Source organism: Hyalella azteca, unplaced genomic scaffold (genome assembly GCF_000764305.2).
Source record: "Hyalella azteca isolate HAZT.00-mixed unplaced genomic scaffold, Hazt_2.0.2 contig12079, whole genome shotgun sequence".
Lineage (NCBI taxonomy): Eukaryota > Metazoa > Arthropoda > Malacostraca > Amphipoda > Hyalellidae > Hyalella > Hyalella azteca.
The window spans coordinates 167,151-181,708 of NW_025942047.1; the positions used below are offsets into that span (position 1 = coordinate 167,151).

Here is a 14,558-nt window from a genome sequence, read left to right on the forward strand (position 1 = left end):
TGATAACTGCGATGAATCATGATAACTGCGATGAATCATGATAACTGCGATGAATCGTGGTAACTGCGATGAATCATGATAACTGCGATGAATCATGATAACTGCGATAAGTGAATCATGATAACTGCGATAAGTGAATCATGATAACTGCGATAAGTGAATCATGATAACTGCGATAAGTGATTCATGATAACTGCGATAAGTGATTCATGATAACTGCGATAAGTGAGTCATGATAACCGCGATAAGTGAGTCATGATAACTGCGATAAGTGAGTCATGATAACTGCGATAAGTGAGTCATGATAACTGCGATAAGCGATTCACGATAACTGCACCCCTACGTACGGTAAAGTGTGTTTATATCTTTTATCTTTAAATATAACCCTAGTACCGGTATCTCAAACTTAAAGCTGTACCTTACCACCAAAATGTCCTGAAATTTCTAACTATTATTATATCTACGCTTTACAGCAACAAATCAATTGTACTTTGGAACAATTTTGTCATTTTTGTTTCCTTTTCAAATGATTTAAATTTTTGTTAATTGGTTAAATGACAACATTGATCGATTTACTAAAAGAGGAAGAAAAACTATTCGGTAAAAAAATTGTTTTTTTTTTCTTAATTAGTTTTCGAAAAAAAATCAAATTACACGAGTAATCAATAATTAACCTAAACAACGTTTAAATAAATGAAGCAATTTAGTATTCTCCGCCGCACCTTCACTTCCCTCGAGCCATTCATCACTTCTAGCCACCATTCAACGAAGAGTTTTGGACATTCTTTTGTCATTTTATTTTAGTCATAAAACACTACCTACCAAAATTAGGATAATTAACAATGATGGACGAGTGGTGTATGAAAAAGAGTTTCTTTACCCATCTATGGAGAAAAAAATTCGTGGGGTATATAAGGTCTGGGTTTCTTGCTGGACATTCAACTAAATTTTAAAGAGATATGATGAGCTGTCGAAAAAACACTAGCAATCAGGCCTCAAATTCTTCGTTTAATGCTGGCTAGAAGTGCTACTAACCTTTAAAAAATATAACTCAGTACTCACTGCAGTGAGTGACAGAGAGCGCAATTTCTCGTCGACGAAAACTTGAGGTCACGGACGGACAGACGGACATGGCGAGCACAATAGTGCATTTTTTCCATAAATGAGAAAATGCGTAAAAAATGGACAGCATGTCGAAGGATACTAATTTACTAAATATCTTATTTATTTCTACTTTGCTGCGGGTAATAATTTGTTATTCAATTAAATTTGTGCTTTTTCGTTCCTTTGGAAACGTGATGTAATGCAAATTCACGAAAGTAGCACGCACTTTCACGCATTCAATTTACTTCGGGTATAAATTTTTATAGAATTCTGCTTTAATACTAAGAATTTTAAGCCTATAAACAAATTATACAGCATGAAAATTTTCCATGTGGACTTGGGAAATAAAATTCCTCCCACCAATTGCGATACCCATTGTATATTGCAACTTATAAAAAATAATATGTAGTCTTAGGCGTACCTGTAGAATAATTAGCCATAGGAACATTCATTTCAAGGATAAAGAAAATATACAATAGTTTCGCGAGGAAACAAGAGTTTTTATTCAAATATTGACTGCATTTATCACATTATCACTGTTGAATATATCCTATAATGAACTAGTAACTCTTCCTGGAAAGCTTTGCATACTTCCCAAGTCCCAACACACTTCAGTTGCAGCAGGCCATATCATATAACTTTTAAATCAATCCTACAATAAACTAGTAACTCTTCCTGCATGGAAACTTTGCATACTTCCCAACACACTTCAGTTGCAGCAGGCCATTTCAGCGTTAATTTCTCGCGCTGAAGTTTTCATGTCAACAAGCTCCTGCTGAAGCTTTGCAAGCTTGTCCTTGTGACACATCTTTTGCTGTTCTAGTTTCTTCCTCTAGCGTTCTAGTTCAGATATTTCCTTATGAAACTTCTTCGTTTCCGTCACACATTTGGCTTATTACTGCTCCAGCTTTACTCCGTTTTCTTTTGCCTCTTCCGTTGATACCGCAATAGTCTTCAAGTTCTACGTCATCTTCTCAAGCTCCATGCAGAGGTTAGACTTGGCACAATCCAGTTATTGTATGTCATCTCTAAGCTGGATTTCTTTGCTCTCCAACTATTTATTAACATTACAAAATTCACCCAAAGTTTTCCTCAAGAATTCCACCCTCTCTCGCAGGTGCAGCACCTCGCACTCGTGTAGCTGGCGCTTGCGGGTTGCCGTCTCAAGCCGCGCTCGGGAACACACCAGCTCGTGCCGAGCTTGCTCAAGTGCATCTTCTTGTTTGACGAGGATGTTGCTTTGTTGCACGTATTCCTGGGCATGTGCTCTTCTCTTTGTCACTTCGATGTCTTTGACGTTCATTTCGGCGCCTTCGTACTCCGCAATGATCCTTAACATATCTTTCATCTTCACATTTTCCTCTTACAGCTCTTTGTTGACTTGTTCAAACTCACGGGCGATTTCGCTCTCCGTGTCTTTTTCGCACTGAACTTTACACTGAATACGTCGTTTTTCTTCTTCTAATTCCACGAGATATTTCTGATAGTTTTGCGACGCCTGCTGTGCATGCGAAACTTTGGTCTCGAGACGGAAAATGTCGACTTAGCGAAGCTCGCCGGATTCTGCACATTCCGAACTTCCCTTCTCCATCATGAAGATTGATAAGCAATCGAAAAGTTTATTTTCTTGTTGGCGACCAGTTCTTCGGGAGCAGTTGATCTTGTCGAGCACTTCTTGCAAATTTTGGAAATTTGAAAAACGGTCGCGAAAACCAATTCTTATGGGCAAGATTGTGGTAAAGTGGATACCAGTTCAAATATTGCCTTCTGAAAATTAGCAGAAACAAGAATTTTCATATAAAAAAGGCTTTCTTTGAATACATATTATATTTTAACGACTATAAGTAAATAAAGTGATGACATTTGATTGGCAGCATTTTGTGTTCATTCATACACTAATAAGTTATCGACGAGGTGTTCCGTCAACACGTTTTCAATTGACGGCCCCAATAAAAGCTACACGCGTGTCAGTAATATTACAATATTATGTACGAGACTGAATTGAACGAAGAACACATTTTCCTTCCAAAATCCTACATTAATGTAATAAAATTTATAGTACGTAAGCCAGTGGTTATTTGATCAAATTTGTTATTTAAATTCGCCAATAAAAATGAGCTACATTTTTAATCAGTCCGTAATGGCGAATTGAGTTTGGCGTGTACATGGCATGGTCTGAGCGAGTTGCAGAATTTCCGAGGTTCAGAAATGTTATGATATTAATACGCGCAGCTTATTATTCATTAATATAGGTAGTCATTGATATTTTAAGATTTGTTTCAAAGGCGAAAATAATTGAAAAACACACTTGCATATTGCAAAATTACTGTTTACCAGAAGTGGAGCAGTATAGCAGTATACCACTTCAAGCATAGCATTAACTGGTATACTGCTACTGCTGGTATCTACTGCTGGTATATATACTGCTACTGCTGGTATACTGCTACTGCTGGTATACTGCTACTGCTGGTATACTGCTACTGCTGGTATACTGCTACTGCTGGTATACTGCTNGCGATGTCATGTTTCTACAGGCGCGATGTCATGTATCTACAGGCGCGATGTCATGTTTCTATAGGCGCAATGTCATGTTTCTACAGGCGCGATGTCATGTTTCTACAGGCGCGATGTCATGTATCTACAGGCGCGATGTCATGTTTCTATAGGCGCAATGTCATGTTTCTACAGGCGCGATGTCATGTTTCTACAGGCGCGATGTCATGTATCTACAGGCGCGATGTCATGTTTCTATAGGCGCAATGTCATGTTTCTACAGGCGCGATGTCATGTTTCTACAGGCGCGATGTCATGTATCTACAGGCGCGATGTCATGTTTCTATAGGCGCAATGTCATGTTTCTACAGGCGCGATGTCATGTTTCTACAGGCGCGATGTCATGTATCTACAGGCGCGATGTCATGTTTCTATAGGCGCAATGTCATGTTTCTACAGGCGCGATGTCATGTTTCTACAGGCGCGATGTCATGTATCTACAGGCGCGATGTCATGTTTCTATAGGCGCAATGTCATGTTTCTACAGGCGCGATGTCATGTTTCTACAGGCGCGATGTCATGTATCTACAGGCGCGATGTCATGTTTCTATAGGCGCAATGTCATGTTTCTACAGGCGCGATGTCATGTTTCTACAGGCGCGATGTCATGTATCTACAGGCGCGATGTCATGTTTCTATAGGCGCAATGTCATGTTTCTACAGGCGCGATGTCATGTTTCTACAGGCGCGATGTCATGTATCTACAGGCGCGATGTCATGTTTCTATAGGCGCAATGTCATGTTTCTACAGGCGCGATGTCATGTTTCTACAGGCGCGATGTCATGTATCTACAGGCGCGATGTCATGTTTCTATAGGCGCAATGTCATGTTTCTACAGGCGCGATGTCATGTTTCTACAGGCGCGATGTCATGTATCTACAGGCGCGATGTCATGTTTCTATAGGCGCAATGTCATGTTTCTACAGGCGCGATGTCATGTTTCTACAGGCGCGATGTCATGTATCTACAGGCGCGATGTCATGTTTCTATAGGCGCAATGTCATGTTTCTACAGGCGCGATGTCATGTTTCTACAGGCGCGATGTCATGTATCTACAGGCGCGATGTCATGTTTCTATAGGCGCAATGTCATGTTTCTACAGGCGCGATGTCATGTTTCTACAGGCGCGATGTCATGTATCTACAGGCGCGATGTCATGTTTCTATAGGCGCAATGTCATGTTTCTACAGGCGCGATGTCATGTTTCTACAGGCGCGATGTCATGTATCTACAGGCGCGATGTCATGTTTCTATAGGCGCAATGTCATGTTCTACAGGCGGGATGTCATGTTTCTACAGGCGTGATGTCATATTTCTACAGGAGCGATGTCATGTTTCTACAGGCGGGATGTCATGTTTCTACAGGAGCGATGTCATGTTTCTACAGCCGGGATGTCATGTTTCTACAGGCGCGATGTTATGTTTCTACAGGCGCGATGTCATGATTCTACAGGTGCGATGTCATGTTTCTACAGGAGCGATGTCATGTTTCTACAGGCGGGATGTCATGTTTCTACAGGAGCGATGTCATGTTTCTGCAGCCGGGATGTCATGCTTCTACAGGCGCTATGTCATGTTTCTACAGGCGCGATGTCATGATTCTACAGGCGCGATGTCATGCTTCTACAGGCGCGATGTCATGTTTCTACAGGCGCAATGTCATGTTTCTACAGGCGCGATGTCATCTTTCTACAGGCGTGATGTCATATTTCTACAGCAGCGATGTCATGTTTCTACAGGCGGGATGTCATGTTTCTACAGGAGCGATGTCATGTTTCTACAGGCGCTATGTCGTGTTTCTACAGGCGCTATGTCATGTTTCTACAGGCGCGATGTCATGTTTCTACAGGCGCGATGTCATGTTTCTACAGGCGCGATGTCATGTATCTACAGGCGCGATGTCATGTTTCTATAGGCGCAATGTCATGTTTCTACAGGCGGGATGCCATGTTTCTACAGGCGGGATGTCATGTTTCTACAGGCAACACATATCTTGCAACACAGGGTCATATATCTTGCAACACATAACAGTTATGACAGTACCAGATCAAGAACATATATAATTTTTTCAAGTTTTTTCTTGACTACCGTATCTGTCTCAAGTAAGTAATTGCTTATATTCTTGTACAGTCTCTGCTAATTGACAGTGATGTCTAAAGTCTCTCCTAATTGACATCACACAGCCCTACTGCTCCAGCAATCTTATCAAGGCTTGCAATGTCAAAATCACATCTCAATTAAATCTACATGATAATTAATTAAACAACAATCAACACATTGTCAGATATCTTACTGTGCTAATGTATCTATATATAACCTGACATTTCATTGCATTCTCAATCAGCCATGGTGGCTTCCTCTGACAAAGTCAGTCTTTTCAATTAACTCTTGACTTGTTCCTCTGTATTCCATACCAATACTCTCATCCTCTCATTAGAAATCACCTTTGCTATAACTTTCCAACTCTCATATGCCTCACAGTCTATTATTAGGTGCTCCAGAGTTTCCATCTTAGCCCTTTTTAGCGCATTTTCTCATTTATGGAAAAAAGGCAATGTTGTGCTCATCATGTCTGTCTGTCCGTGACTTCACGGATGGAAGGATGAGAAAATGTGCTCTCTGTCACTCACTGCAGTGAGTAGTACTATGAGTTATATTCTTTTGTGAATCTACAGACAGGACCACCTTAGTCCAAAATTCAATGGTCACTGGCATAGCAGTTGCAATTCCATTGCACTAGCTTTGCTATGCTTCAAACAATAAATAAAATAATAATAAATAAATATAAAACAACTCAACACAATTAAATTCACTTTTTCAGCAAGTGCCGCAAGCAAAAAAAATCATTAATTTTACTATTTTACTTACTACCTACTCTAGTACTTTTCAATTATTTCTACTTTGTTGACACAATATATTGTTCCATTGTAAGGCAGTAACTGTCTTCTCTAAATCAAATTGAATTGGTCATATTGTTATGGTTTCAATTGGAAACTTCTGAAATTTTAGGTTATGAGACAACCTCACTGTTCACTCTAGGAATGCTGCACTAGTTATTGTTTGCAGCCGAGACCTGCCGGAGGTACGTGCCTTGTACCAAGTGAAGGACTTTAAGAGTAACTATCATAATAATAATAATAATAATAATAGCGGTTTCAGTGTTTATTAGGCCGTAGGCCTGTCTTTGATTCTTAACATTGCAGAACATACACAGCATTTTGAGGTCTCAAACTCACAACTCATGGAAACAATTCTGCTTTGCTTAATTGCCCAGCCTCCTTGCTGATTCTGATCAGAAACTGTCGCACATAGCTGGTGGAATCAAATCCACGCCTCTCTGCTCCAATCTAGGTACTCTGAACTTTAACCACCAAGCCACTCTGCCCTAACCACTGGGCCACCCATGTGTACATATTATGGTGAATAGATTTAATTAGAATACAATTTTAATATGATTTTAGTTGTAAATATTTTATAGATTAGTTTTTAGTGCATTTTTTTTTTGTTTAAATTTTCAGGAAAGTTTAGGGCTTGAACTTGGAATACTAAATGTGGAATACAAGCAGACTTTAAATTAATCTCAAGGCATGAAAAGTTTTTTAGATTTGAATTACGATCATGAGACGCATTAAAACGTTAATGCTTGGGCCTAGTTAAGGCTAGTTGGCTTTTTGAGTGAGCCCACGCCCCACACCCAAAGCAATATTATTCAATTATTTTATAAAAAAAAATAAGAAGTCAAACTGCAAAGACACTAAAAAAACTTTTTATGAATGACTTGAAGACTGTTAATGCTCTGTAACAGACATCCTTTTAGTCCTACTGGCTGCAAAATGTAAATGCTAGGTGAAGGTGTTAGGTGCTTTGCAAAATAAAGGCTATATAAAGTGCAATAAATAAAGTATACTACAAACTTTTAATTTCAAGTGAGTGACGTCTTAATTAGTCATAATATTTAGTAGTCGCATCTAGTATGAAATGATAAATTGGAAACTAAGAATAAACTTATCAAAGCTGGCTGACTTGAAGCCTCAACAAACGGCAGCCAAGCAGCTGACCAAGCGAATCAAAACAAGGCGCAACTGGCAGCGAATGGCAACTTTTTCTGTTACAGAAGCAATGAACTTAGTTCAATTGAGAACTTACATGAGAAATATTGATAGATATCTAATTATACACCGCTATAACATGCATTCAAATTTTTAAATCGCACGTACAATACATCGCTGTGCAAAAAATCCCTCATAAATAAGGGGCTGAAGACGACAGTCAGCCATCTTGAAAACGATGCCCTTGGCCTCAATAAATTTCTGATGAATGAATTATTTTTACGCAAGTACTACTTTTTTCTAAATAACTACAGACATGAAAGTAAAAATATTAAAAGTGAACTTACTGCATGTAACGCCGTGATACCATCTTGATTAACAGTATTTATGTCTGCTCCTCTTTGAAGCAGCTGTACGAGTTCATCTGTATCGCCAGCAGCCGCGGCTGCTAAAAATATACACTCGTCACTGAACTTCACTGCTTTCTTTCTAGGACTATCACTATATTCTTGTCTGTTTGTTTCACTTTCTTTCCACCTTCTAATTTGTTCTGCCCTACGAAACAGGGACGATGCCCCGTGATTATCTCCTGCCATCAGGAGCACCGTTTCACACACCCACTCAGAACACTGCTTTAGCTAGACTGAGCTGACTGACTATCGCAGTCAAAATAGTCACACTCTCCAGGCGTTTAAGGAGAGCACACAGCAGAGTTTATCGTATCTCATCGACTATGTAAATCGTGTCGTAAGCGTGATCAATAATATTTTTGCATACACTTTTGTCCGAAAAATCTGGGAGGTATATTTAGTAATAATGGTTCTCTCGGTTCACTTCATTTAACCAGCAGACAGTAGGAGATGAGATCGATCCCTACGTTCTGGCACTCTCACGCTTATCGCAATAGGCGAAGAAAAAAATCCAACAACGTTTGCGGGCGCGAATTACGGACAATTAGCTTCGTATTTATTTAGGACAAGATCAGGTTCGGTTTGAAAACTCGTGCGTGGTATGTGAAAACTTTTGATATTTTAATTTTGGACTGGGACCTCATTGGACTGGGACCCCACTGCGCGGGGACCTAATCGAAGTGCACATGTATACTCATGGTTACATGTTCATGGTCAATGCAAATTTAAAAATCTGTCTGAGAAATGCCGGTCGTTTCTCCGCATATCCGTATAACTCGCGAACGAAGGCAAAATCGGAAAAAAATTTTCACGAGCTAATCAGTACCGTTGGGAGGTAAGGTATTCATATGCAAAGTTACATTCAAATCTGTTGAGAGTTTAGACGAAATTTCTTGTTCACTGCGAATTTAAGCACATATTGCTGTTTAAATCACGAATGAGAGTGAAATGAAAGATAACTCGCGAACAAAGACAAAATCTAAAAAAAATGCGAGCTAAACATTAAATCGTAAAACAGGACTCGCCGAACACAATATCGTCAAAGGTCAAAGGAATATAAATTAATAAAAAAAACACTAAAACACATCAGCCTAGCGACTCACTATTTTTGATGGTGAATCAAACCCTGTTTATGATTGAATTAATGTCAGGTTTTTTTAGGTTTTTATGTCTGACTTCCAATTTGACTTATTAAATGATTGTATTCATTTTTCGATTGTCGAACTGATGATGGAGCTGGACTCCGAAACTTTTCAATATCGACATGGTGAATTTGCTTGGCGTTTTCATCGCTTTTTCGTTGTTGGGATTTCTCGATGAAAGTAGGTAGATGAAATGCAACACTGCATTGTTTTTATTGTATGGATGTTCAACGGTGACGTGAATGTCAGAACTTGAGAGTTAACCAATCGCCGAAAGGCTATCAAACCAGTCAACCAATCCGTCATGGGAATGACGGGTTTGTTTACGTTTCTCGATCTCAGTGACGTAACAAGGAAGCTGAAATGAGACGGAACTCCTCGTGGGTCAACCTTATATAGTTCAACCATGCTTGACTCGTTTAACTAAAATAAATCAGTGTGAGAGGCATGTATAAAATTTATATTTCCATTTTCTTCAGTGCGTCATGGTGCATTTTGATAAGTTTATTGCCAAAGGGAGAGATAGAATTGATTTTAGAAGTGCATTAATATAGAAATTTGTTAAACTACATCATTGCTTTGTCTACAATTTTGGAACAAAGTAAAAAACTTGACGAATGTAGGATAACCGAGTGACAAAAATAAACGTAGCTACATAACTTGTGGTAGCGGTTATAAGAGAGTAAGGCATATAGCAAGATATAAGTTGCTAAACTTGCTACATATACGTCGGCAGGGTGGCTCCTTGGTTGAACGATATATGACGTCACACATTACTTATACAAGTTGTGGCGGCTGTTACACATTTCAACGATAACATTTTTACTAAAAAATGATTTCGGTCACGTGGCCAGGTTAAGAGGGGAGCGGAGTTGTCGACGGATCAGGTTCGTTGGAATCTGCCATTAGTATAAACGAAAAGGTTTGATTGTGAAAAATCGTAAATATATCAGGAAACGAGCAACCTTATGGAGACGTCGGTGTACTGCACCTTAAACTGTGTCACGGCGATAGTTTTGGAACCCGCAATTTACGCATTAGGTTGAAAATCTGAAGCATTTGATTAATAGTACGTCAAAAAACTTAAAATACGAATATTATTTTTCCTACGGTTAGTAAAGAAAACCTACAGAGATAATCAGTCTTCGAGTCAGTGAAACACGATCAGGGACACGCACATGTATTGCAGTAGGAGGTTGGCACAAGAAGAGGCCGATTTACGCGCCGCGACCTTAAAGACAACTACGTGTCGCGGTCACGTCAACGCGTAGCAAAGCGTTAGGCTTAAACCTCGGTACACAGAGAGAGACGGAGAGAGGGAGATCGAGAGAGAGTAAGAGTGAACTATGCTGTAATTTCTTCCGAATTCTTCATCAACTTGAGTTCTTCGGATGTATTGTTCCTCATCTTTGCAGTTGTCGTACACACAATAGGAGAGTTTTTTTGCTGTTCGATCGTATGAATGCCACACGATTGCATCGATGTCACTAGATTGCATCAATGTCATTAAAAGTTTGGAAAAGACCTTTCAATTTGCAAACAATTTGACCTATTTTAATCTTTGAAAAAATCAGATGAAATTTAAAATTCTGGGTGAACGATTTAGGAGCATGCTGAATTTTACTACCAAAGTCCAAAAACTCGAATTTAAATTCAAATTTTAAGTCATTCCGATGTAAATATATCAATCTCAAACACTAACCTCATATCCACTGTTATTGTAGTTTGACATTTTTCCTTCTAAGGTGAGCTCGCGACGAGCGCAAAGTGTCGCGTACGTTTTCCTGGCCCCTGCCACTGCCAGCCTGCCAGGCAGCCAGTGTTGAACCAAGAGCTTGTGGAAGAAAAGTTGTTGGTGAATTGATAAACGCTCAGCATGGTTGATTTATCACAGCTTGTGCGTAAATTGTACACCCTGACAATAATCAAACATGGCGAAAAGTTACTTCTTGGATTCAAAAAGAGAGGGTTTGGTCAAAACAAAATAAATGGGTTTGGCGGGAAAGTCGAGTCTGGCGAGAGCATAGCAAACGCCGCAGTGAGGTGAGATCAAATCTCGAACTTGTACAACGAATAGTTATTTTTATCTCGTAGCTACTAGCCTAATGCAAAATAATGCAAATAAAATAATTAGATTATCTTCTGGTTTATCTTATTTATGCCAGTAGTATACCCAAAAATGTGGAATATGATATTGTTTTCAAAATTGCATTAGTTACGGTAATGGGGTTTCGAAAAGCATGTGGACTGTCATGGGAGTATTAAATTTAGTCGAGTTTCAGATGAAACTTAGAACCTAAACGCTACAGTCTACACAGTACTAGTTTACTCAGTTGCATACGTTTGAAGTAACAGCTTGTTGCAATTTAAATTTTATTTTTACGGACTATTTTCTATATTTCAGCTAACATACCATACCGAGTGATACCGTCATACCGAGAGGCACCTACTTATCCCTCTCCATTCTACCTTAGTATACCCCTAGTGATCATTGTCTAATAATTTTAAAAAAGAAAATAATTTTGCTGGTTAACTGATTATATCATTTTTTCTCCTGAGTAAATTATGGAAGTTCCTTCTTTGAGCTTAATAGGTTTCTTTAATGCACTATCTTCGATAAGTATTATATTAAGTGCAATTCATTAAACACGAAAAGGACTCTGTCTTGCATGGTTACGAGCGACTCGGAGTTTCCGTCTCAGGCCTCGGCGCTAAGTAGTAACCGACAACCGAACCGAGTAGCCTAGTAACAGTAACCGCTAGGTATTGTTTTTTAATTAAAGTGATTCCGATTTCCGATATATGTTATCATAAATTTGTGCTTCACTACTTTCGCTACTTAGGTGAAACTTATTTTCATTCAATGTCCACGCACTAATAATATTGAAAATTCAGAGAAGTTGACGAGGAAAGCGGCTTGGATGTCTCCAGAACTATCCGGAAAGTCGGTCTTCTGGAGTTCAGTTTCGAGGGAGAGAACACTCTCATGGAAGTTCATGTATTCCTGGCTGATGGTTTTGCCGGTCAACCGCGAGAGTCTGAAGGTATGGATGCTTGAAATTCTCGGGAATCAGTAGAATTAGTTAAGGATAAGTGTAAATATTATACCAACACAATCCTTGTATAATCCTCACTGTAATTAATTATAATTATTTCATTCACGTATCTGTTTTACTGAAATAATAACTATCAAGAACCATAAATAATCATGAAATCGCCAAATGTTATTAAATTATAGACGATAGATTGTTTTTTTATTACAATTTTGTGTAAAAATATTTATGAAGAGCGTTACTGATTGTGGAAGTATTTCATTGACCTATTCTGCGGGTCACTTCTTTTTATTTTGTAACGATCCCATTGATATAACAATATAATATCAACGAACACAACAAACATTTCTGCTGCTCAGAGATGCGCCCCGAATGGCACCCCATCTCCAGCCTGCCCTACGACCGCATGTGGGCAGACGACCGTCTCTGGTACCCCTTACTCCTGGCGGGGGCCTGCTTCAGAGGGCACTTCCACTTCAAGGGTCATGACACTGTCCTCGAGCACACCTTGAGGGAAGTTCCGGTGCAGGAAATATCTGCGCCGGAGCCTCTCTGTTTACCAACTGACAATCTAACGCAACAATCGTGATCACGAATTTCGAGCGTCATGTGGTCATGAGGATTGGTATGTTTATTTGCGTTAATTTAGCTCCCTTTTTTTCATCTAACGGAAGACAAGAAAAGGGAAACAAACGGAGAACAATTAACGGAGGACAAAATTATTTACTTTTAGAAGTCAAGTTTTTTATTTTTTAATTATTTTCCCCGTTAAATTGAATTAGTGTGACCGAATTTACACGAACCGAAATCTTAAAAAGGGAAACCGACTTTCTCCTGTAATAAGTATGTTTTTGTCTACGTCTGTTTTAGAAGGTTTAGTTGGTTCTTTAAATGAAAAAATGTATTCATTCATTGATAATTTTTCTTTTATTTATGTCTTGAATTGGTAATGTTCTATATTGTATAGGGAAATGAACGGGGCCAACACTTTTCTGACCAGAGACTCTCTGGAATTTCTCAAGCTCACGCCATTATCTTGCAGCTACAGTGTTCCGTCTGCGTGGTGACGCGGCAGGCCGCTGTGCTAGATACTAACCAGTGTAGGCTCGGGGCCATACTTTCAAAATTCGCTAAGTGAACGTAAGTACTTATGCTCTATTTTCTTGTCTATGATTGGTGGATTTTGCTTGACAGGCCGTCAATGATTTGCTGATGAACTTACGACTATTAACTTTTTTGAAAGTATAGGCCCATGCAGTAGCCTCATAGGAAACATGCTGTGTTAACTGTCTACTAGTTATTTGTTTATTATTAATATGTTACCATCTCTCGACGTGTGGCGCGTGTAATGTTGCGTGGGTTCCGTAATGTGATACTAATATGTATAATGGAAACTATCAAGTATAACATCTGGGGGCACTGAATAATATAATAATGTGATACTAACACTATCGCATCATTATTATTTTTCTATCTCTCGAATGGCGTGTGGTGTGTGTAATGTTGCGTGGGTTCCGTAATGTGATACTAATATGTATAATGGAAACTATCAAGTATAACATCTGGGGGCACTGAATAATATAATAATGTGATACTAACACTATCGCATCATTATTATTTTTCTATCTCTCGAATGGCGTGTGGTGTGTGTAATCTTGGGTGGGTTCCGTAATCTTATTATTCTTGTCACGTCAGCTGCAAATGCCTTTAATCTGTGTGAGGTACGATTGTCATTTGGGAGATCGTGGATGTAGAAGCTGTACCGAGTGCAAGGGGAGAGAGGCCCCTTGGGGTACACCTGTGTTTAATTGTAATGGAGGTCCTAAGTAATTACTTATTCTTTTCAATGCTGACCGATACTTGTCTGTTTGTTGATGCTCTTGATGAATCGAAATTTCTCGTGGCCGTTCATGTTCAAAACCTGTCGGCCAACCTGAGGTATTAATTCATATGATATACTTCTGCATTGAATTTAATATAACATTACACTGTTACAAAATGTATTTCTAACGTTTTGTTTGATTTTTAATCCCTACTGTTCATTCCTTAGTATTCAATCTTATTCCTAACCTTCTTTCAATAGACGGTTAATTAGTTAGATATTAAAATAGAAGTGTCGGCACTAAAGAAATTGGCCCATGGCCTGTTGCCGATTCTTGTACTTTTCGTGTCTTGATTCACAAGTGATCCGGACTTTGGTACCCGATCTTTCCATAACTGACGATTGATTGAGATAGCTGCTGGAC

The 14,558-nt window shown here is 39.0% G+C and overlaps 2 protein-coding genes across 2 annotated transcripts in view; one reads left to right on the plus strand and one right to left on the minus strand.

Moving 5' to 3' along the window:
* Positions 1 to 8,351, minus strand: part of LOC108664356 (protein phosphatase 1 regulatory subunit 12A) — a 39,260-nt gene extending 30,909 nt beyond the window's left edge. The window contains exon 1 of the mRNA XM_047883138.1: positions 8,055 to 8,351. Within this exon, the coding sequence (XP_047739094.1) occupies positions 8,055 to 8,303 (249 nt within the window). The 5' untranslated portion in view covers positions 8,304 to 8,351. The remainder of the gene's footprint in view (positions 1 to 8,054) is intronic.
* Positions 8,352 to 11,069: 2,718 nt separating this feature from the next.
* On the plus strand, positions 11,070 to 13,461 carry LOC108664366 (oxidized purine nucleoside triphosphate hydrolase). Its single transcript, XM_018150941.2, has 3 exons — positions 11,070 to 11,302; positions 12,155 to 12,303; positions 12,672 to 13,461. Exons 1-3 carry the CDS (start codon positions 11,136 to 11,138, stop codon positions 12,899 to 12,901), a joined length of 546 nt encoding a protein of 181 aa, XP_018006430.1. The 5' UTR covers positions 11,070 to 11,135; the 3' UTR covers positions 12,902 to 13,461.
* Positions 13,462 to 14,558: the final 1,097 nt, after the last annotated feature.